The 24,786-nt window shown below is 48.4% G+C and overlaps 3 protein-coding genes across 3 annotated transcripts in view; 1 reads left to right on the forward strand and 2 right to left on the reverse strand.

Moving 5' to 3' along the window:
• Positions 1-428: 428 nt before the first annotated feature.
• Positions 429-24,786, reverse strand: part of LOC114445915 (complement C1q tumor necrosis factor-related protein 3-like) — a 33,657-nt gene continuing 9,299 nt past the window's right edge. Inside the window, exon 5 of the mRNA XM_028421238.1 lies at positions 429-934. Within this exon, the coding sequence (XP_028277039.1) occupies positions 654-934 (281 nt within the window). The 3' untranslated portion in view covers positions 429-653. The remainder of the gene's footprint in view (positions 935-24,786) is intronic.
• Positions 3,557-7,968, forward strand: LOC114445922 (insulin-like). Its single transcript, XM_028421244.1, has 2 exons — positions 3,557-3,752; positions 7,637-7,968. Exons 1-2 carry the CDS (start codon positions 3,569-3,571, stop codon positions 7,801-7,803), a joined length of 351 nt encoding a protein of 116 aa, XP_028277045.1. The 5' UTR covers positions 3,557-3,568; the 3' UTR covers positions 7,804-7,968.
• Positions 15,874-16,978, reverse strand: LOC114445920 (complement C1q-like protein 4). The gene is made up of 3 exons (XM_028421241.1): positions 16,867-16,978; positions 16,558-16,680; positions 15,874-16,401 (listed from the first exon to the last, which is right to left on the reverse strand). Exons 1-3 carry the CDS (start codon positions 16,970-16,972, stop codon positions 16,121-16,123), a joined length of 510 nt encoding a protein of 169 aa, XP_028277042.1. The 5' UTR covers positions 16,973-16,978; the 3' UTR covers positions 15,874-16,120.

The raw sequence follows: 24,786 nt of genomic DNA on the forward strand, positions 1-24,786 counted from the left end.
GCCATAAGAATGTTTGCAGAGGAAGTATGAGGAAGTTTTCCTCAGCAGACCTGGATTTCTGGTAAATGTGTGGAGGTCCTGGAGGGGAGGAGACGTCTTCACTGTGATTCTGAGAAACACTCTTTGTTTCCATTAGACAGAAAAACCATTTGACCAGCTGACCATCCATCAAGTTACAGGTTTGTTGAGCCCTGTAATCACAATACTTTCTGAATGTATCCGGCTTCCATTCAAAGAACTGCAGACTGGTTGTTGTAGTGATGCAGCTCGGGGTCATTGCAGCTGCAGTAAACAGGTTTGGTTTGTTTTGGTTGGATACAGGTCTGTATCAGGCTGCAGTGTGTGAAGCAGGTGTTTTCCTGCTTCATCATCTGTTTCCTGGTTCCTCCCCCAAATCAAAACACACAGACTTTATGTGCAATGCTGTGTTTATTGTTTAATGAAGACAGAATCAGAACCATCACACTGTGGATAAAGACACATGTTCCATCACTGTCAATCATTCAGAGTGTTTTGATGCAGATGCAGAGGAAACATTTCAAACATGTGAATGAGTGGTTGCCCTGCATCCTTCTTCATATGGAGGAAGATGAGATCTTTACATTGTTACAGTGATACATGCTGATCTGATTACAACAGGAAGTGACCCCCTCTCACATGGTGAACAGCAGATAACCACTGAAGGTGGTGTGGTGGTTGTAGCTGTCAAACACCAGTGAGTAAATATACTGACGCAGGAACACCTTGTCTCCAGGCTGCAGCAGCAGTGTGGCAGCATTAGACCCAGATGAGAAATGAGACGGTTGATGTTCATACGCTATATAAATGTGCTCTGAATTCCTGAACAACACAGCACCTGTGGGATTTTGTCCTCCTTCTGCACTGATACACCACTCAAAGTTGTACACTCCTTTGACAGGTGCAGTGAAGATACCTGAGGACAGAAGCAGCAGTTAGACCATCAGACTGACCTCAGCTGAGAGCAGACGTTCAGTGCTGTTCCCTTTATTTAATGTAATGTATTGATTTCAGGGACAGTGCGTATTGATTAACATGCCTGTAATTAGCCAACAGGCTCTGCTTCAATCAGCCACTTTAACTGCACCCTAAAGACACTGTATGTGTTCAGGTTTCTGATGGTTTTGGGGGAGTCTCCATTCTGCAGCAGCTTGAACAGAAAAGGCTGTTTGACCCAACAGACTTTTCCTAAGGGGGGTGATACAGTCCCCTCTCACTGCCCCTCTGGTTCTGCTATGATCAGCTGATCGGATGTTAACGAACTGTGTAAGAGGAGGGGATGACAGACCATCACTCATTTGATAAATGAGACAGAGATTTGTGTTTTTGTAATAGCGGACAGTGACGATGAGTGTTTGGGACACACAGACGGAGGTCGGCCTGTAATCAGAAATGTGTGGATCACCATCTTTAAATACTGGGACCACAACAGCTGACTTCCACATGCTTGGAAACCTGCCCTGTGATTTTAGTAATAAGGTGTGATGGCTGTGCTTACCTGTCTGTGGGCTGTAGGCGTTTCCGATGTTTGTGACAACATTTTTGAAGATCAGAGGGGTATGTTGGTTGAAGGGTCCAAGACGTACACTGTGACCTTCCCCCAGCAGTGAGGTTGAGAAAGCCACCTGTTTGACTGAGGCAGAAAAATGTTATTTTAAACCTTTAAAACTTGATTTTCAGTCAGTTGATTTTCAGTTGCAGAGTCTATTTGTTTGTGTCCTCTGTCCTTTGTGGTCCAAATATTAAGCCAAGTGTTTGAGTTGAGGGCAACTTTCTCTTCATGCCAAGATGAAATGGAGACTTTTGTTTTACCCAAGTAATCAGGAATCATAAATTGGGTTCTGAATAAAAACCTTTTGTTAGTAAAACTTGTGACCCTTTCCTCAGTACAGAACAAAATGTACAACAAGGACAGATGTCAGTTTATGCTGTGAAATCTGAAGGGAAAATATTTCTAAATTGTATTTTAGCTCTAAACAGGCAGGAAAAGGTTAAAGTCAGGAGGATAAGACATGATGTGTTGTTCAGACCTCAGGCTGTTCCTTGGAGCTGCTTTCTCAGCTGGGTGGACTCAGTGTAGAATAAATATTAGATTCAATAAAACATAAAACCATCTCTGTCACTTCTACCTGACGTAACATGTACCTGTATTTTGTCTTTGTAGGGCCTTGATCTCCTCCTTCTGAGCAGCCAGAGAGGCGGCCATCTCTCTCAGCACAGCGTGGATGTCCAGGGAACATTGTTGAGCTTCTGCCAGATTCTTGGAGTCAAAACTGACCAAAAGGAACAGCAGGAACATCACGGTGGTCTTCATCCTCTCAGTGGATCCTGTACAGGTGAACTGTGTCTGTAACTCTGAGTGAGCTTTATAAAGCAGATGAAAGAGGTGTGAGGGCTGGGGACAGAACCTGTCCCACTGGTCTTTCCTTCAGATACCTGGACAGACAGCTGACATCTGATGTTAGATAATCTAATGATAGGTGTGATGATGGCACATGGCCAGGCTGGGATCGAACCAGCGCTCCTCCTGTTCGATAACTTCCTTGTTTCAACATTTCTGTGAAGATTCACTTTAACATCAGACTGATCAATCAGAGGATTCCACTAAACTGAGACCTGTTAATCAGCTACTGTCACCAGAATGAGCTGAGAAAGGTCAACAGAACCTGAGCCCACCGTGTCGGAGGAACAAAGGTTACGTGAAGTGAACTTCAGCAGTCTTTCAGTGATTTGGTTCAGAGCTTTGAGAAATGAGACATAAGAGCGTTGGCAGAGAAAGTGAGGAACGTCTGCTCAGCAGATCCAGTCTCCCAGATCATTTGGGGAGGAGCTTCTCGTCATGGTGATGCTCCGACACGCTTAGCTGAGTAGTGACAAACAAGCTCCGTCAGCATGACACCCATTATCACATCCTGTGTGTGTCAGAGGTGAACGTGTGTTTAAGGCACTCTGAGGTTTCTATGTGTCATTAAACCACAGGCAAAGACAGACCAGAAAGTCCAAGAGGTCCACATGTTTTCAGAGACGACAGGACAGATAGCTGCCTGTAATTATGAAGGGACATATAATAATCCATAGCAGCAGGGGGGCAGAGGCGTCTTCTTCCGTCATCATCCATCCTCATCTGTTCATTAGGGAGGTGTAAGGATGGATCCTGGTCTCTCTGCCCAGCTGGCCCTGTACCCTTTTGAACTGAGGCCTTCTCATCTCAGAGGGGCTTGTGGTCTGGGCCTAACCCTAACCCAGCACCTGCACGGTCCAGAGCCTGGGTCCAACACAATGTCTGCCAGGTCCCCCCTGACCCCCACAGTGGCTTCATCAGGTGAAGCCTGAGCTCTGCACCCTTTTGTTCATACCCAGATTTCATCCCCACAGTGCGGTGTGGACACATCCGAGAAACACAAAGTCCTCCACAACATGTAAATCTGGTTTAAAATAACATTCATTGGCGCTGGTCCTGGGTCCTGGTGTCTTTTGCAGACTGCATGGTGCGGGTCAGAGTACCAGCTGTGGTGAGGAGTGTCTGATGTGTGTGTGTGTTCAGTTCAGCATGGCAGCGCTGTGGCTCCAGTCCTTCTCCCTGCTGGTCTTACTGGTGGTATCGTGGCCGGGCTCCCAGGCCGTCTCTGCCCCGCAGCACCTGTGTGGCTCCCACCTGGTTGACGCCCTCTACCTGGTCTGTGGGGACAATGGCTTCTTCTACAACCCCAAGAGAGACGTGCACCCCCTGCTGGGTGAGACCTCTTTGAGGCTGCTTGGTGTCCCTTTGTGGACACGTCATTTATTCGAACATTTATTCGGGTGTGTGGGTGGCCCCTCCCATCACGCCTGTCCTGTCCCTCTCCTGACGGTTCTCCTCCACCTCCAGCTCATCTAACATAGTTCACGTATGCTGCGCATTCATGGATCACGTGCTTGCAGCTGAGACTCAGACCTGAAGACCTGGAAGCTGAGCTGGATGCAGAGACCAAAGAACTCAGATATTCTCTAACTGAAGTGTCACAGTTCATTTTTCATTTTATGTTTCTGGTATTTAGTTCATTGAACCTGTTAGTACTGTAAAGTTGTTTTTATAAATATATGCACTTACATGCTCTGCTGAGCAATTACCTTAACATGTATCTTTTAGAACCCTCAGTTCCAGTAAGTGCTTGAACTGACTGGTTCCGAGCTGTATTGCATTTTGTGAATGGAAGGTCTTAAATATGATCAAACCAGCATTAAAAAGGTCTTAAAAAGTCTTAAACATGGCTTCCTTAACCCTGCAGATACCCTGCTGGGGTCTGTGCGTCCCTCTCTGAACACCCACCCATCTTTCTGCTCCATCAGGTTTCCTCCCTCCAAAGGCGGGTGGAGCTGCGGCACCGGGCGGCGACAACGAGGTGGCCGAGTTCGACTTCAAGGACCAGATGGAGATGATGGTGAAGCATCGTGGAGCAGTGCTGCCACAAACCCTGCACCATCTTGGACCTGCAGAACTACTGCAACTGAACAGCTGGGCTAGCTTTAGCCTAGCTTAGCTTAGCTCGACCCCACCTCCTCCACCTCCTCCTCCTCCCTCGTGCTGGCATGCTGCCAGCTGGTTGTAGAACAGGGATTGTTTCTATGAACCTCTCTCTTCACTTGATGGCCTCAGCCTGACACAGACTGGTTTCGACTTACTTTGTGTACTTCCTCATTTTCTTGAACACATGTTGATGAGGGCAGCTCAAGAGTTTCGTGCCAAAGAGGAAACGTCTTCATCACGTTGGTGAGAGAAAAACAGGTCATCACATGATCCAGCGGCTACATTAAACTCCCCACAGGGAGTGGGGGGTGAGTGGGTGGTTCCAGACTCCAGACAGGTGTTGTTGTCCAACAGGTGGTCACCACACTTAGGTTTAGTCGACTAAAATTCGATTATATATATTTGTCATGAAATTAAATCCAATAAAAACAGGCACAGCTTTAGCTTTTGTTATTTGAAACAAACACCTCTGAACACTCAGTGAGAGTCAGCCAGATTTGGAAAGTAAACTCACACCCTGTTTTTCTCAGAGCTCACCCCGAAGCCACGCCTCCAATCACATGGACGCACATCACCTGAAGACGAGCTGCGGTCTGTGGCTTCGGCCATCATGCACGTACCACTCTGATGCACACAGAGCAGGAAGAGAGTGACAACCAGCCAATACTCCGCACAGGGTCCACCCGGAGGATTGGCTGATGTTTTTATGTTTTATAGCTTCAGATGATTCATATTCTTCGTTTTAATGAGAAACTGCCGAACTAATTGGTTGCTATTGGATTGTAAAGAGAAGTTACACTGATTGAAATCTCCCACCTCTCCCACCAAGACAGGGGTTGCAGAGACACTGGAGGCCACCTGTATGGATGCTGGGGAAGCATCCAGCCGTGACCCGGGAGGGTCCTCAGCTCTGAGTCCTCGGCCTGACCCAGAAGGACCCTCAGCCCCAGCGACTGGCAATGGGGAACCCTCAACTCTGGCTTCCAACCCTGATCCTGAGGGGCCCCCAGCCTTCGGCTCCTGTCTGGACCTTGGAGGGTCCCCTGCTCTTGTTTCCTGTCCGGACCCTGAAGGGTTCTCTGCTCTGGTTTCCTGTCTGGCCCCAGACGACGTCGCTCCCCCCGTCTCGGCCAGAGGGCGGGCCCCAGACATCGCCACCTGCCCCAGAGACCTCCAGTGCCCCCCGCAGAGGACTTCCTGCCAAGACAGTGAGGGTCCGCAGCCTCGTCCTCGTTGGTCTTCCGCCCGGACCCCGGAGGGCGGGCCCCAGACGACGTCGCCCCCCCATCCGTCTCGGCCAGAGGGCGGGCCCCAGACAACGTCACTTCCCCCCGTCTCGGCCAGAGGGCGGGCCCCAGACGACATCGCTCCTCCCATCTCGGCCAGAGGGCGGGCCCCAGACATCGCCACCTGCTGCAGAGACCTCCAGTACCCCCCGCAGAGGACTTCCTGCCAAGACAGGGGTGGCAGAGACACTGGAGGCCACCTGTCTCCTGAGGCCATGCTGGGGAAGCATCCAGCCTTGACCTGGGAGGGTCCTCAGCTCTGGGTCCTCGGCCTGACCCAGAAGGACCCTCAGCCCCAGCGACTGGTCCAGTCAATGGGGAAATCCCAACTCTGGCTTCCAACCCTGATCCTGAAGGGCCCCCAGCCTTTGGCTCCTGTCTGGACCTTGGACGGTCCCCTGCTCTTGTTTCCTGTCCGGACCCTGGAGGGTCCTCTGTTCTGCTTTCCTGTCTGGCCCCAGACGACGTCGCTCCCCCCCTCTCGGCCAGAGGGCGGGCCCCAGACGATGTTGCTCCTCCCGTCTTGGCCAGAGGGCGGGCCCCAGACATCGCCACCTGCCCCAGAGACCTCCAGTGCCCCCCGCAGAGGACTTCCTGCCAAGACAGGGGTGGCAGAGACACTGGAGACACTGACCTAGAAGGACCCTCAGCCCCAGCAACTGGTCCAGTCAATGGGGAACCCCCAACTCTGGCTTCCAACCCTGATCCTGGGGGGCCCCCAGCCTTCGGCTCCTGTCTGGACTTTGGAGGGTCCCCTGCTCTTGTTTCCTGTCTGGACCCTGAAGGGTTCTCTGCTCTGGTTTCCTGTCTGGACCCTGGAGGGTCCTCTGCTCTGGTTTCCTGTCGGGACCCTGGAGGGTCCCCTGCCTTGTCTTCGGCTCTGGCTTCCTGTTGGGACCCTGGAGGGTCCGCAGCCTCGTCCTCGCTGGTGTTCTGCCCGGACCCTGGAGGGTCCGCAGCCTCGTCCTCGTTGGTCTTCTGCCCGGACCCTGGAGGGTCCTCAGCCATGTCCACGCTGTGCTTCCGCCTAGACCCCCTGCTTCCTGTTTTATTTTCATAGTCATGCCCTCCTTGTGCATTGTCTTGTGTTTTACTTCCTGTGTTTTCCCTCCTTATGTGATCACCTGCCCTGCCCTAATGTGTGCCACCTGTGCCTCGTTGTCTTCCCTGGTCCCTTTGTATATAGTCTGTGTCTTCCCCTCTGTCTTTGCTAGGTCGTCTCATCCAGTGTAGGGTTTGTTTCTGTCCATGTCTTGTCCATGCCATGCCATGCCTTGTTCCTCGCCTACCATGCATCTCTGCCTGACCTCGGGGTGCTCCAGGTAGTAGCCTTGTTCATGCCATGTTTTTTGTTCTTGCCTTTTTAAGCTATGTGCCTGTTGCCTTAATCTAGTTTTGCCACTCAAAGTGTGATTTTTGGTTTTTGTATGGTTTTGCCCTCCTAGCTTTAAATAAATGAGCCTTTTGTTAACCTTAACCGCTCCATGCCTCTGCATTTGTGTCCTCCTCCTGAAGAACCCTGACAGTCTTCAGGGTCACTGAGTGTCTCTGTGATCGTGTTTGTGTGTCTGTTTTGTGTAACGTTAAGACGCTTTGTGTCATCTTGTGGTTGTTTTTTTAAATCATATGCTTCACATCCTCCTCCTACAGAGGGTTTTGGTCTGGGCAGGGTATCTGCGCTGTATTGCATTTTGTGAATGGAAGGTCTTAAATTTGATCAAGCCGGCATCAAAAAGGTTAAACATGGCTTCCTTAACCCTGCAGATACCCTGCTGGGGTCTGTGCGTCCCTCTCTGAACACCCACCCATCTTTCTGCTCCATCAGGTTTCCTCCCTCCAAAGGCGAGTGGAGCTGCGGCACCGGGCGGCGACAACAAGGTGACCGAGTTCGTTTTCAAGGACCAGATGGAGATGATGGTGAAGCGAGGCATCGTGGAGCAGTGCTGCCACAAACCCTGCACCATCTTGGACCTGCAGAACTACTGCAACTGAACAGCTGGGCTCGCTTTAGCCTAGCTTAGCTTAGCTCGACCCCGCCTCCTCCACCTCCCTCGTGTCAGAAGAGGCGGCGGTGCTGCCTCCTCTCTGAAGCCTGCTGTCAGATGCTGAGACATGAATGAAATTATTTTTCCTAGAAAATAAAGTTTTGTGAACGGAGACAAAGACGTGATGAGTTTTCATTGTCATGACAACATCAGCACAAGCTGCTGTTCGCTAACATGAGTCCATCCATCGATAACAGGCCAGTTAGTGGGAGATAGTCCTGAAAAACAGCCCACACTAAGAGTCATGTCCAAAATGTGTTTTTAGGAAAGCAGGAAAAAAATTGATTAAAACCATAAATCAGGTTCGTGTGAGTTTTTGTTTTTAAGCCCTCATACTTTGTGTCGTTGACGTCGCTAGCCCTATTTTAGGGGGGCTTCAGCCTCCCTAAAATAATCCAAAGCCCCCCTATAATTTGGGGCTTGATTATTTCGGAGTTGACCATGTCGTATACAACATGAGAACATATGTCTTACAAAGTCACTCATATATCAGGAAAATAATAACTAGAGACGTTCTGTTTCTTTCCTCGGAAAGAGGACACTTCAGGCATGTCTGTGTGATGTAGACTGGCTGTATTATTCTACGGGCAAGTCAGTGTCCAATCGGACCATCGAGCGATATCACAAGGGGCTCAAATATCCAATTGTAGAGCCTTGTGCCTCTGACGTGGGTTTTCAAAGATGTCTTCTGAAGACAAGAGAAGTATCTCCACTAACTAGCTGAGTCGTCTACACGTCTGAAAAGCGGCCCTGAACGCAATAATAGACGCGTAGCGGACTGTTATCTCAGCCGGAAGGTGCATTGTTCTGCATACCCCTGTTATACACTGTTATTTCTTACTGGAAACTTTTATTTGACTTATTAGCGGTGCTGTTTTGTTACGCTAACCCGGATGTTACGTCGAAGACGTTCCGGATGAACAGGGGAGCTCGCTCTCAGACGCTCACAGTAACAGAGCTTCTTTCATGTAGCGCAGCTTCATTTTTCAACTTTTGCCACACAACTATTGCAGGGACAAAAGAGACATTTACAGCGCGACTATTTCTGAAAGAAAAGATTATAGACTGAGATGCTGTTTCAGAGTCACTGGCAGAAGTTTTTTTCCACAGATGAACAGCTGGATTGGTGGTTGATAGGTGCAATGTTCACACAGCACACTATACAATAAATTACTTATTTGTTCTTTTGATGCACTATGTACAGTTTTCTACAAACCACCTCCACTCATCTGTGCAGTAATTGATAATCTGTAAAGTCTTTTTTGATTGTATTGCATAATAGTTTATTAGTAGTTTATTTTATTATGTATATAGCTTTTCTTATCTTTTGCTTGCTGTAACTGTGCTGTTGCAAAAACGCAATTTGCCCATTGTGGGACAAATCTGTGGGAAATTACCTGGAGCATCTGGAACCATCTGAAAAATAATATATATAATGACATTAAGAAATGAAGTAATCATAATGTGTAAATATGTATTTTGTTATACTTATTTGTGTTTCTTACGCAAATTACACCCCCCCCCCCCCCCCCCCCCCCCCCCCCGCCGGAAAAAAAAATCAACGGGGTGGGGTTTGGTGGTGGTTGGTGATTAGCCCCCCCTATCTGTCAACCCTAGTGACGTCCATGCTTTGTGTACTTCCTCATTTCCTTGAACACATGTTGTTGATGGCAGCTCACATTTTTAAGCCATTGATAAGGCCCATCGCGGGTTTCCCCCGTTTCGACTTACTTCGTGTGCTTCCTCATCTTTTTTGAAAACATGTTGATGGCAGCTCAAAGAGGAAACGTCTTCATCACGTTGGTGAGAGAAAAACAGGTCTGTCATGTGCTTGTTTATGAAAGCTGAGTCGTCACATGTCTGTCACGGCGCTTTTCTTTTCGGGTTTAAAATGTTTGATTTAGTTTTTATTTTAGTCTTTTGACTGAAATGTCATTTAATTTTTAACAGGTACCAAAAAAAGTGAGCACATCACTCCGGTTTTAGCTTCCATTCATTGGCTCCCAGTGCATTTTAGGATTGATTTTAAAACTCTTTTATTTGTTTTTAAATGTCTTCATGGCCTCGCCCCACAGTACCTGTCCGACCTGCTTCAGCCACACGCTCCCTCACGCTCTCTCAGGTCGGCAGATCAGTCTCTTTTAATAATCCCAAAAACAAAGAGGGAATCCAGAGGTGATCGTGCCTTCGCAGTCACTGCCCCCAAACTCTGGAACAACCTGCCCCTGCACATTAGGCCGGCTGACTCTCCTGCAGCTTTTAAATCCTCTCTGAAAACACACCTCTTCTCTTTGGCTTTTAACTCAGTCTGAGACGTTGTTACTGTTTCATGTTTTTATTGTTCTTTATCTTCATGTGTTTTATATGCTTTTGTATTGGTGGACAGCACTTTGGCCAACAGGGTTGATTTTAAAGTGCTCTATAAATAAAGCTGAGTTGAGTTGAGTTTATTCAGGCTGGATTGAATATGTTTTGGACTTCAGGCGTGGGCCTGCTGCTGCTGCTCTGAGGTGTAAGGTTACTGTTGTTGTGCAGTCTGCTCTCAGTTTGTGTTACTGTGGTTGTTGGAGTGACGGGTTGTGACAGGGACACACTGGCAGCCTCAGCGCCCCCTGGTGGCCAAACAGGCTGGTGATCCTGAGAAACATGGCTGACTTCACTGTGTGTCTGAAGACAACATCATAAATAATAACTGCATCATATCACACACATGATCCTGTAAATATAGAACACATGTGACGTCATGTGGAAGTCTGTGGACCTGTTTCAGAACAAGATGATGATGTAACGTTGAAGGATGAACGGACCTTTGCTTTGGCTTCCTGCTGACGTCAGTGTGCAGTGACCAGCCGCCAGAGGGCGCTCTGAAGCTGCTCCTCACTGCATGTGATTTAATGGAGATAAAATGATGATTTACAGGTACTAGAGTCGGGTGACTGATTGCGGGTTGTTGGTGGGGGACTACAATAGTTGTCTCCTGTCTTGTCTCTGCTGGCACCCTCAACCAGTAATGATTACAGCGCGATCATCATCAGAGTCTGGGTCTAATATACATATTTGATACATATTTCCACACTGAGGCTTGTCGAGGTGAGCCCCTTGGAATTCTTCAGTCCCCTCCCCGAGTTGGTTTGATGAGGAAGAGAGCGGACAGATTTAACTATTTACTAAAGGCAAATGCTGGGTTACAAACAGATGTCTGGGCTGCTTCAGATGCACACCAAGAAGAGCAACATGGCCCTATTGCAGGCACACACTCATAGCTCCAAGGTCACATGCTCCTCCCCTCCCAGTTCCGTGTCAGACAGAGGTCTCCCCACTGCTGCAACCTACAAGGTTACACTTCAGATATCGTGAGGTTCATAGGCTGCTGACCAGGCCTGAAGGGAGAAGGACAAGAGAAAAGGGGGCCTCCCCTCTGTCGGTCAAGAGGAAAGCCACATTGTAAATACCACAAGACCGTCTAGACGACCACAAGAAAGCCACATTGTAAATACCACATTGTAGCAAGGATTTAAAAGAGGACAGGCTATTTGCAGTCTGCACAGCTAAGGGCAGTGAGTTCCAGAGAGTGGGAGCTGCCACTGAGAAGGCTCGGTCACCTCTGGATCTCAGTTTCGATCTAGGAACCTCCAGGACCATCAGATTGGCTCAGTGGAAGTCTCTGGAGGGCCTATGCAGCCTGACAAGGTCTGATAGGTACTCGGGGGCTAGCCCATTGAGACATTTAAAAACAAATAAAAATATCGCTCATGCAGTTTATCATGGCCTGAAGAGATTCTTTGGCTGGAACCTTTAGCGGTAGATACACCTGCACATCATCAGTGAAGCAGTGGAAGGAGATGCCATGCTTCCTGAATATGGATCCCAGTGGGAGCATATACAGGGAGAATAGGAGTGGACCCAGAACTGACCCCTGCGGGACCCCGCAGGTCAGAGGGGCCACTGAGGAGGACAACTGCCCCATTTGGACAGAAAATGACCTGTCTGTGAGATACGACTCGAACCACCTTAGGACAGTGCCTTTTAAGCCAACACAGTGCTCTAGGTGCCACAGAAGAATTTTATGATCAACTGTGTCGAAGGCTGCAGTCAAATCAAGCAGGTTTAAAATGGCACAGTTGCCAGTATCAAGGTTTAAGAACAGATCTTTAAACTTTTAAAAGAGCAGTCTCCGTGCTGTGGAGAGGCCTAAAACCAGACTGAAAGTGTTCACAAACATCAGCTGTTTTTCAAAATTCTTGGAACTATATAAATGTGACGCAAATATTTAAATGAATAAATGTGGACGGTGGACATAATTGTTATGGACAGAGTTTCTAGGCTGGAGGGGGTCCAGTTAGGGACCACAGGATTTCCTGTTGTCCTGTTTAGTCTCATGGAACCAGGCAGCCGAGTGCGAAGCAGCTGGGATAAGGATCAGCAGCTTCAAGCCTGAGGCCATGGTGCTGCGCTCACAACCCTGCCCCACATAAGTGGTTTGGTTCTGTATTTATTGATTCACATGTGTGTTCATGTATTGATGACCTTTGACTCCAGGCACTGTGGGACTCTTCTGGTCTGAAGGGTCCATCTGTCCTGATGGTTCAAAGGTCAGACATGCCAGTGTCTGAGCATGGCTCTGTGCCAGCATGCTCCTGTCCTGCTGTAACAGCTGGTCGGTCCACTGTGTGCCAGACAGGCCAATGAGGATATGATCACTTCATCAGTACATGTGTTCTGCCCGCACTAGGATGTGGTTTTGATTGACAGCTCAGATGTTTACAGTAGCAGCACTGTGGAAGTGTTTCTCTTTGCATGAACGGCTGCATGACATGTGACCCTCAGTCCTACCACAACATCCGTGCTGAGAGCAGGATCTGGCTGCTTGTTTGAAGTGGTCTCTTGCTACAGGTCCAGAGCTGCAGTCAGGAGTTTGGACCTCCTCTGCTGAAGATCTCAGACCGTCTTGGTTCTGTGGGACAGGTGTTCATTGGCAGACTGAATGCTGCAGTGTCCACTGGTTTAAATTCAGCATCACGTATGAAAGCTGTATAAAATAGCCTGATGCTGACATGTAGTTCCTTCTATCACCTGTACAGTGATCTTCCATCTGGCTGGATGCTCTTTACTGTCTGCAGAAAAAAGCTAAAAGCTCAGCTTCAGCTAGCAGTGTGGATGCACTGATGTGCTGTGTTGTTGTTTGGAGAAGTGTTGCTATGATTCATGTGTTGGAGTCAGACACGTTGGCCTGCACACATCTGCTGACTCAGCAGTGTTAGTGTTAACTCTGCATTGATGCTAAAGTTGCTAAAGGACAGAGCTAGCACATGTTGATGTGAGTTAGTGTTGCCTCAGCATTAAGAGTCAGCCCAAGTCCACATTGTGACTTCTTGTTTTCTTTGTGTTTCTGAGTTTTCACAGTGCTGCTACTGTAAACATCTGAGCTGACAGGCCGACTGCTGGATGTTTACTGAAGGTCCGGCTCAGCCGAGTGCCAAACTGTCAATCAAAACCACATCCTAGTTCGGCCAGAACCTGTTATTGTTACAGACAGGACAGGAGCATGCTGACTCAGACACTAGTCCAGGTCTTTGTCTCTTCTAGGCTGGACTGCTGTAACTGGTCATTATCAGGACGCCCAGGTCGCTCTCTGAGGAGTCTGCAGCTGATCCAGAACACTGCAGCCAGAGTACTGACAGGAACCAGCAGCATGGATCATATCCTCCTCCTCCTCACCCACAAGGCCCTCAGAGACCAAGCAGCATCACATTTCAGGACCCAACAGCACCATACAATCCCCACAGAAGGCTCTGCTCTCATGGTGCTGGTTCAGTTGTGGTTCCTAGGATCTTCAGAAGCAGAATGGGAGCCGGGCCTTTAGTTATCAGACCCTTCTCCTGTGAAACCAGATCCCAGTTTGGGTTCCAGAACACTGCAGCCAGAGTACTGACAGGAACCAGCAGCACGGATCATATCCCTCCTCAAAGTTCAAAGTACGTACGAAGCAAAGCACCGGCTGGGCCTGATGGCACCACGCAGTCCCTGAAGAACAGCCCACTGTGAGACTGCAGGTCTACTCGTGGTTCCCAGAGTAAGTAGAAGAGTCTTTAGCTGTCAAGCACCTCTCACATAAAAGGACAAACCCTGCTCAACAAGACTCTGAGGGTCCTCACAGAGGACAAAATGACATCCAGAGTAACAACATGAACAGCTCATCCATTCCTGAAGTGTTTAGATCCAAACACAATGACCTCAGTTTTGTCTGGATTCAAGAGCAAATGATTATGAGTCGTCCTGTCTAGATTTAGGGAAAGCTGATCTGCAGCCCAGCAGTGCTTAAGCATTAGGAGAATCTTCATGAGGAGGTTTGGGATCAGGAGGCAGGCTGACTGTGCTGCTGAACATTATCAGCTGTGCATTCTGCTCTGTCCCTCTTTTCCTTCTGTCTGTTCACCTCCACCTCAAAGACAAAGGACACTCCTTTGAGGACAACAACGTTCACATTTTAGACAGGGAGGAAAGGTGGTATGAAAGAGGAGTCAAGGAAGCCATCTATGTTAAGCTGGAAAAACCTTCCCTTAACAGAGGTGGTGGCCTCAGACATCATCTTTCTACCACATACAATGCAGTGATTCCATCCATTCCCAGGAAGTTTGCACATACTCACAGTAAGAACAAAGGGCTGTCAATCAGTCCCCCTCCGGCAGTTTCATAGTCGTTAGCCAGTCGTTAGACACACCTGGCCCAGTCAGCCAGAACATCACAGGTAAGTATGGAAACATTTAGTGCTATAGTTTTTAAGTTTTTTAAAGTTTTACCCAGACCCACCCACATAGGTCTGTAACCACATATAAACCATGTTTCCCCACCAAACAGTTAGAACCGATGAAGCTGCTTGGATGAGCAGCGAAACGTCTTCTAGAAAACTCTACAAGTCCAGACGCCTTGCTTCAATCTTCTCTACGTATGATGACCTGGATGACTGAGAATCTTCATCAACACTCTGTCATGTTTTGTTTTAGTGGTGCTGTTCTCCCTGCCTGCCTGCAGGGGGTGCTACATACCCATGTGTTAGTGCTGCAGCCTGTGGAGTGTGAGGCAGCAGCTCGATACATGTTGATCAGCTGGTTGTTATCTGACCAGCCTATGGGCCTTCTGTGAGGCCGGCACAGCACCAACAGCAGGAGTTAATGGTGGGTTAATATGAATCCTTGTATTTGAACAAACCACTTGAGGTAACTGCATCATATGAGTCGAATTAAACTAGTTTATAGAGTCAGAGCTACATATTCTGTGACTGTTGTTGTAGTGTTAATACAGAATATTCCAGACGTTAGCTAGTTAGCACAGAGCACCCTCTGAAGTTTAGCTACCAACACGTCTGGCTGTCTGAAGTGTGTGTTTCAGTGTGTGATGGTTTCTTGGCTGGTTTGGTTTTTAAAGTGTGAATGTGAACCTCTGTCTTTTGGTAGCTTTAGCTACATGTTACTTAAGTGTTAGCTTAATGCTAACATTTGCCAAAGATATATACACGTGCTGCCTTGGCCTGGATCAGTGGAAGAAAATGGAGGGCTGGAGGTTTATTTAGATGTTCGACCAAAACTTGTTTTATTGTCACACAACGATGGTGTTAGAATGGAAGCTTTCATTTGGACTACAGAGGCGCTGTGGCTCTGGTTGTTCTGGGAGCAGGAAGAGCCAAGAGTCCTCTTTCACCATGAATACCAGCATCTACGTCCTCCTCTGCTGCTTTACCCAGCCAGTCGTCAGCAAGAGGCTGACGCTGCTCCAAGCTTCTCCCTGTTTAAAGGGAGTTGGTCCTCTTACTGTCTCTTTAAGCACTGCTGGATCAGGCTCTGGGTTTCAGTCAAGGTTCTACAGGCTGTTCTGGTTGTAACAGACACTGTAGAAGTTAAAGTGAATCCTGGAGCACTGAAGAGCAGCAGCAAGGTGTTGTAGAGCTGCAGCGTGTGAAGCAGGTGTTCTCCTGCTTCATCATCTGTTTCCTGGTTCCTCCCCCAAATCAAAACACACAGACTTTATGTGCAATGCTGTGTTTATTGTTTAATGAAGACAGAATCAGAACCATCAGCACTGTGGATAAAGACACATGTTCCATCACTGTCAATCATTCAGAGTGTTTTGATGCAGATGCAGAGGAAACATTTCAAACATGTGAATGAGTGGTTGCCCTGCATCCTTCTTCATATGGAGGAAGATGAGATCTTTACATTGTTACAGTGATTCATGCTGATCTGATTACAACAGGAAGTGACCCCCTCTCACATGGTGAACAGCAGGTGACCACTGAAGGTGGTGTGGTGGTAGAGATTATCAAATATCTTGGTTCCAGCCCAGAGGCGCACAGACACTTGATCTCCCGCCTTCAGCTGCAGCATCACGCCGTTGGCAGCGGTTCCAAAGAGGCCGGCTGTCTGCTGCTCCCACGCTAAAAAGATTTGGTCTGAATTCTTGAACAACCCAGCAGATGTAGGACTTGGACCGTGGACACCTATGTACCACTCAAAGTGGTACGCTCCTGTCACCGGCGCCGTGAACAAACCTGTAGGACATTGTTTTAGACATGTTACCAGGAGTTTTATGGCTTTATGTCTTTACCCTCAGCCCTTAAAATACCATCGGAGTTCTGCACAGAGCGTCTAACTGAAACCACATTTTACTGAACTGACTGGCTGAGATGAGGCGTTGCTATGGTTACCTGTCTCTGGGCTGTAGGCATTTCCAATGTTGGTGACAACGTGTTTGAAGACCAGAACCGTGTGTTTGTCAAAGGGTCCAAGAGTTAGCTCGCCTCCAACCACCAGGGAGGCGGAGAAAGCCACTGGTTTGATTGAGAGAGATCATGATTACATTATGTTCAGTCCAACTTCTGCATGTGACAAAGAGCTTCTCTGCTGACCCACATCAACTGTAACAACAAACCTAAAGCTGTGGTTATAAAGAGGAACAAAGACGATGAAGAGACCACTGTGAGCAGTTTGTGAGAAGAAATGATATCACGCCGTACCCGCGTTCTCCTTTGGTGAGCAGGCGATTTCCACCTTCTGTACAGCCGATTGAGCGGAAACAGAAGCAACCAGGAGGAGCAGCAGGAGCAACATGGTGATCTTCATCCTCAGTAGAACCTGTGCAGGTGAACTGTGCTGTCTGCAACCCAGAATGAGCTTTATAGAGCAGATAAAAGAGGTGTGAACATGAGGAGGAAGTTAAGACTTATTTGATTAAATAAATAAACTGACAGCGAGCAGAATTCACAGAGGACTCTGACAACTGCAGACACACTATGGAGGAGTGTCTTCTTCAGGCTGTTAGCACAGGCACTAGTCTGCAAAGACAGTTTTAGGGTCAGGAAGAACATGGCACAGAGGCCATGAAGAGCTGCTCCCACCTGTGCATAAGTGAGGTCCAACAGCATCAATGAACTGAAGACATGATGTGAAGAAGAAAGCATCAGAATCCCTCCATGTGACAGACTGATGGAATCAAACAGGAAGCTGCAGTGTCTGGCGGCTAAAGCTGGATCTACACGCTGCTGAATCAACTGCTGAACTCATGTTTCTTCAATAAATAACTGTTATGTTTGTGTTTTGCTTAAAACTGATCCACTGCGGAGGGTCCAAACTCCTGACTGCAGCTGCTGCAGGGACAGTACGGCCTTGAACCTACAAGCTTAACCATCTTTCTCCACAAAGAGGAGAGGACACTGGGGACACTGGGGACAGACTATTTTACTGCACTGAGGTGCAGTCCACTCAGACTTAAAAAAGGTCCAGCTGACAGCAGGAGGACAGTCACAGTGTGTGGTCAGAGCCACACCGGATCTACCAGTGTCTCTGCTGTCCACGCTGCACAGCTCCATCTGCTCTGTCTCATCTACCATGACTTCATCAGCACTGCTCTACATCAGAGAACTACACAGGAGACAGCCCATTCATGTGGGTTCTGCCAGAGGTCTTTAGAGACGACAGCAAGAGCTCATCCACAGAAGAAACCAGCAGCTGGGTCAGGAAGCCAGATCCTGGTCTCAGCACGGATGTTGTGGTAGGACTGAGGGTCACATGTCATGCAGCCGTTCATGCAAAGAGAAACACTTCCACAGTGCTGCTACTGTAAACATCTGAGCTGTCAATCAAAACCACATCCTAGTGCGGGCAGAACACATGTACTGATGAAGTGATCATATCCTCATTGGCCTGTCTGGCACACAGTGGACCGACCAGCTGTTACAGCAGGACAGGAGCATGCTGGCACAGAGCCATGCTCAGACACTGGCATGTCTGACCTTTGAACCATCAGGACAGATGGGTCAGAAAATGAAACCCTTCTTCCAGAAAACTATTGAAATTCCAAATGTTTTGGTATTCACATGTTTATCTCTCATGTTTGCATTGGAACAACACAATTTGTGGGGGTGGGATCTGTGGCAATGCTGCTGGCCTTGTTCCTTTGTCAGCGTAGACTGAGTCCAGGTCTGGAAGGGGGTCACAGTGAGATGAAGCTCTGTGTAGCACTTCTGTAGGAGTTCACCAACAGCTGGAAGGACAGTCTGTCAGCTTCCTGAGGAAGAGAAAGCTTTGTTGCGCTTTCTTGACCAGGTGGGAGGTTCAGGTGAGACCTGATGTGGAGACGTCTGGAACTTGGTGTTGTCCGGTCACTGCAGTTTTTAGTCAGTGTGAGTTAGCCTGTAGCTTAACACAAAGACCTCCTCTCTGGCCCTGCTGTTTCTCCTGCGCTCTCCTCTGCCTGGGTGGGACTGTAATGGCTTCACTAGTCTTCTTCCAGAAAGCTATTGAAATAACAAATGTTTCGGTATTCACATGTTTATCTCATGTTTGCATTGGAACAACACAAAAAAGACAATTACTGAATAATCCACCATGACGCTCTGGGAGGACGGACAAACCAAAAGATCACAGGCCTAAAGACTGACAGCTGCCAGAGGAGGTAAAGAAAAGCCCTGCCTTTAGTCTGGATCTGTGCCCGTGGCTGTCGTGCAGTCCAGACAGATTGTGTGGTGTGAGGAGGTCATTCATGCCACAACACACCTGTTGATAGGGTCTGTGTCGGAGTCCTGTCAGACGACACTCATCCAAAGATCCCAGCCGGCACTGAATCAGCCTGAATTGTGGTGTATGTTTTTTTTAATGCTTTTATTGAATGTTTTTGTCTCCATTGTGCTCACTGGTTCATTCAATGTTTCCTTGGTCTGTTTGTTCTTTCAGGTGTGGTACAGTGAAGCAGCTGTTTTCCTGCTTCATCATCTGTTTCCTGGTTCCTCCCCCAAATCAAAACACACAGACTTTATGTGCAATGCTGTGTTTATTGTTTAATGAAGACAGAATCAGAACCATCACACTGTGGATAAAGACACATGTTCCATCACTGTCAATCATTCAGAGTGTTTTGATGCAGATGCAGAGGAAACATTTCAATCAGGGCCCAGTACAGCTCAGCTGATCAGGCGTTGGTATCTCAGAGCCAGGAGCAGAAAACGGCACGTGGTGTGATGCTTTGATCCCATTGTGTCCAAAGTGTCTCTCCCCCGGCCGTCAGGCAGGTGTGACAGCACACCATACTGACGCTAATGCTCAGAGCTTAACTCTGACACCCAGAAAGAAAAGCTGAGGCCATTTGGGAACTTGTTTACTAAGATGAATGATGGAACTTCTGTCTGTTACTACTCTTGAAGGTGAAAAGTCAAATGACCACTTTTTCCATCCTTTGGCTGGGTATGCGACCTATACTCAGGTGTGACTTATTTCAAAGGTCGGGTAGGAGGTTTCATTCTGATTCTCTTTGTGTTAAATCAGTGTAACTTCTCTTTACAGTCCCATAGCAACCGATTAGTTCAGCAGTTTAACTTTAAAATGAAGAATATGAATCATCTGAAGCTATAAAACATAAAAACATCAGCCAATCCTCCGGGGGGACCCTGTAGGAGTATTGGCTGGTTGTCACTCATCACAACATCAAACCACTTCACACCCACACAGAGACACTCATCCCCCACCCCCACCCCTGTCCTTCACAGCAGCCCAGGTGAGAACAGAACTCAGGAAAACCAAGACAAGGAAGGCAGCTGGACCAGATGCCATTAGCTCCAGGCTCCTTAAGTCCTGCGCAGACCAGCTGTGTGGAGTTATAATTGTCTCTCTCTGGCTCTCCCTCTCTCTCTGTCTCTCTGTCTCTCTCCCTCTCTCTCTGTCTCTCTCTCTCTCTCTCTCTCTCTCTCTGTCTCTCTGTCTCTCTCTCTCTCTCTCTCTCTCTCTGAGTGGACGGAGGGAGCTCGCTGAGCAGTGACTGAGAGCATTGCGAGTAGTTTTCTAGTTTTTTTCATTTTTCTATGTAATATTGAATTTAGTGAGTTTGTGTTTTTTGTAGATCGGGTTGTTTTGGAGATTTAGAGGGTTTTTCGGGGGTTGGTGTGGTGTGTGGTGGGTCGGCGTCTCGCCGTGCTGAGACGCCGGTATGGAGTTCACCAAACTCACCAGGAAGCACGGTGTGAAAGTGTCCCCGTCCTTCCCCTGCTCTGTGGAGCACTGCGGGCTGGCTGTGGGGAAAGCAGTGGGGTATGACAGCGTTAAGTCCGCGGCTCGGATGAACGGCGCTGTGGTGATTTTTGTGGATGACGTCGCTAAAGCGAACAGACTGGTAGAAAGCGGCGTCGTGATCAATGACGTGTTTGTGCCGGTGGCACCGCTGAGTACACCGGCAAAGAGAGTGATCGTATCGAATGTTCCACCGTTCATCAGCGATGAGTTTCTGCTGAGGGAGCTGGCGAGACACGGGAAGATAGTCTCCCCGATCAGGAAGCTGTCTTCAGGGTGCAGGTCTCCGCTCCTGAAGCATGTCGTGTCTCACAGGAGACAAGTCTTCATGATCCCGTCAAAGAAAGACGAGGAGCTGAATTTAGTGTTCCACATCAAAGTGGAGGATTTCGATTACACTGTGTTTGTTAACACTGGATCCATGAAGTGCTTTGGGTGTGGAGAAGAGGGGCACATAGTCAGAGACTGCCCTGAGAAGGAGGCCTCTGCTGAAAGGCCTCAGAGGGACAAACAAGGACAGGAAGACAGAGGACAGGTGCATGAGAGACAGGACGAACAAGGAACAGATGAACAGAGTAAAACTGATCAAACTGAGAAAACAACAGAAGTAAGTGAATTAAATAAAACAGCAGAGGATGGAGATGGGGTCACGGAGGAAGACCCAAAGGAAGAGAACCTTTTCAGAGTTCCTGCCCTTCATAGAAAACAGCTCAATGAGAGCAGTGTTTGTCAGAGCAGAAGAGGTGCAGTGAGTGAACATGAGTTACAACAGCAGGAAGGACCACTGGAACCTGAGTCTAGCATGGGAGAGGAGGAGGAGGAGGAGGAGAGTCAGACTGACTCTCAGACGTCGGCCTCCTCACAGCAGGACTGTGTGTACAGTGTACAGCAGGTGAAAATCTTCCTGCAGACCACAAAGAACATGAAGAAGGTGAAGGTGGAGGATTTCTTCCCAGACAAAGAGTTGTTTTTAACATGTGTGAGGTCTCAGATCAGAAGCCGGGGTAAAGGAGGCTACACTGACCAGGAGCTGTACAGACTGAAGAAGCTAGTCCTCAGAGTCAAACAGGAGCTCCGTCATGATGACAGTCTTCCAGCTCTGTAGGACAGTGTGTGTGCTGACGGCCCTGTCCTGTCTGCTCCTCCTCACATTAAGAGCCATGAGTGATCTCAGGGTCGCCACACTGAATGTTAATGGAGCCAGAGATGTGAGGAAGAGGGCAAACCTGTTTGAACTGGTCAGGGTTAAACACATTGATGTAATGCTGGTTCAGGAAACGCACAGCGACACTTTAAATGAGACAGACTGGAGGAGGGAGTGGGACGGGGAGCTGGTTTTAAGCCATCTGAACAGCACCAGTGGAGGAGTAGCTCTGCTTTTCTCTAGAAACTTCCTGCCTGAGTCCCACACAGTGGAGGAAGTGATGGAGGGCAGGCTGATGGTGGTCAGAGCCAAGTATGAGCGCTTTACGGTTGTTTTTATTAATGTGTATGCTTCAAATGCAGGACCAGGAAGAGTCCAGCTTTTAAACAGACTCAGTGTGGTTTTAAGTCAGTGTGGCCCTGAAGAGTTTTTATTCTTAGGAGGAGATTTTAACTGCACAGAGAACGATCAGATGGACAGAAACCACTGTGAGCCTCATGCTGCTTCCAAACAGGCCATGAAGCAGCTGGTGGAGGCTCATGGGCTGACCGATGTGTGGAGGGAGCTGCACGCCAGCCACAGACAGTACACCTGGGTCCAGAGGAGAGAGGACTTCTTCTCCATGGCCAGATTAGACCGGTTTTACTGTTTTAAGCATCATTTTAACATTTTTAAAGGGTGCAGAATCATTCCTGTGGGGTTTTCAGACCATTCGCTGCTGTCCTGTGTTCATTGCTAAGGTAAAGCATAGGTCTGCTTACTGGCATTTTAACACTGCTCTGTTACTGGACACTCATTTTAAAGAGAATTTTATGTTCTTCTGGAAAACTTTTAAAACAAGAAAAGCAGAGTTCTCCTCGCTGAAGCAGTGGTGGGATTGTGGGAAAGTCCAGATTAAGCAGTTTTGTCAGCAGCACACTCTCAATGTCTCCCGTGACATCACCAAATCTATGAGAGATCTGGAGATTGAAATAGTGGAACTGCAAACTTCTGCAGAGTCCACAGGAAAAGGGGGCTGTTTTGAAGACCTCAAGTGCAAAAAAGCCATGCTGGCAGACCTGCTGGGCACTAAAGCACAGGGAGCCTTGGTGCGGTCTCGTTTCCAGACTGCTGCACTGATGGACTCCCCATCAAAGTTTTTCTTCAATCTAGAGAAGAAGAACAGGCAGAGCAGGTTCATCCACGCTCTGCGTTCACCTTCTGGGCAGCTGTTGACGGGAGGAAGGGACATCTGCCAGAGAGCGGTGGATTTTTATTCTGGACTATATGACAGCGAGTACAATGAGGATGAGGACACATTCGGTGCTTTCTGCAGTGGCCTGCCCAGAGTCTCACAGGAGGACAACAAAGACCTGGAGGCTCCCCTGACCGCAGAGGAATTGTTCACAGCCCTGCAGAGCCTGCAGGGAGGGAAGGCTCCAGGGATCGACGGTCTCCCCTCAGAGTTCTACAAAGCGTTTTGGCCTGAACTGAGGGAGGACATTCTGGATGTTTTTAATGAGAGCTTTTATGACTGTCAACTGCCGCAGAGCTGCAGGAGGGCGGTGCTCACTCTGCTGCCAAAAAGAGGAGATCTACAGGACATTAAGAACTGGAGGCCGGTGTCCCTGCTGTGCACAGATTGTCATTGATTCGGGATCTTTTGGACACCTCTGGCTCATTGGGGGTTGATGCTGGTCTGATTTCCTTAGACCAGGAAAAGGCTTTTGATCGGGTGGAGCACCGTTACCTCTGGAAGGTTCTGCAGAGGTTCGGCCTCAGCCCTGATTTTATTGCCAAGATTCAGGTTTTGTACGCAGACATTGAGAGTGTGCTGAAAATCAACGGCAACCTGTGTCGACCTTTTAAGGTGAGCCGAGGTGTCAGACAAGGCTGCTCCATGTCTGGCATGTTGTATGCACTGGCCATCGAGCCTTTTTTACATAATGTTCGCTCTTTTATCTCTGGTCTGGTTTTACCTGGTTCTGACACTGTTTTTATTTCATCTGCCTACGCAGACGACGTTATTGTCATTGTAAAAAACCAAGATGATGTAACAACCTTGGGGACAATAGTTGAAACCTTTGGAAAAGTCTCGTCTGCAAAAGTGAACTGGGCTAAGAGCGAGGCTCTAGCTGTGGGGAAATGGTCTAAAGGTCTCCCTCGTCTACCTGGAGGATTAAGCTGGAAGAGGGGGGGCCTGAAGTACCTGGGAGTCTATCTGGGCAATGACCAAACAGTGCAGAAGAACTGGGAGGGGGTGGTGGAGAAGGTGGAGGGCAGGCTAGCAAAGTGGAGGTGGTTATTGCCACAGATGTCCTACAGAGGGCGGGTTTTAATTATCAATAATCTGGTGGCTTCCACCCTCTGGCACCAGTTGAAATGTTTGGAGCCCCCTGCTGGTCTGTTAGAGAGGGTGCAAAAAATATGTTTGAATTTTTTCTGGGATAATCTGCACTGGGTCCATCAGAGTGTACTGTACCTGCCCAAAGAGGAAGGGGGACAAGGACTGGTGCACCTAAAGAGCAGAACAGCAGCTTTTAGACTGCAGTATATCCAGAGGTTCCTCACAGGAAATGAGGATGTGGTCTGGAGGCCTCTGATGGGCTCAGTTTTAAGGAGGGTGGCTGGTCTGGGTGCATCAGTGTTTTTAACAGACTGTGCTTTTATACCACTGCATGATCTGCCTCCTTTTTATCAGGGACTCTTTAGAGCATGGACTCTTTTTAAATGGCAAAGACTAGGACCTGCGGCCTCTCTCTTCTGGATTCTGGAGGAGCCGCTGATCCACGGAGCTCATCTGGACATCCAGGATTCCAGCAGACCAGGCCTCAACCAGAGACTAATCTCGGCTGGCGCAGTGAAGCTGAGACACATCGCAGACGCTGCAGGTCTGGGGTTCCATGACACGGAGACAGTGGCGTCTCTACTGGACCTGAAGTCCCACCGCTACACCAGGAATATTTTAAACACGTGGACAAAGAGACTGAGTGTGGACGAGCAGGACGTTTTATTGGATTATTTTAATGGAGTTGAAATCCCGGACTGTACGGACCCTTTCCCGGACCTTGGTTTGGTTTTAGAAAAGACTGAACCAGCAGGACCTGTGGGCACAAAAACTGGACCTGTGCCCAGCCTGCACATGCTGAATGGAAAAGCTCTGTACAGGGGCTGTGTCCAGGCTCTCAACAGAGACGCTTTAAAGGACAGAACGGACACAGTATGGAGGACCAGACTGAGCCCGAAGGAGGACTGT

The sequence above is a fragment of the Parambassis ranga genome, chromosome 14 (assembly GCF_900634625.1).
Source record: "Parambassis ranga chromosome 14, fParRan2.1, whole genome shotgun sequence".
Lineage (NCBI taxonomy): Eukaryota > Metazoa > Chordata > Actinopteri > Ambassidae > Parambassis > Parambassis ranga.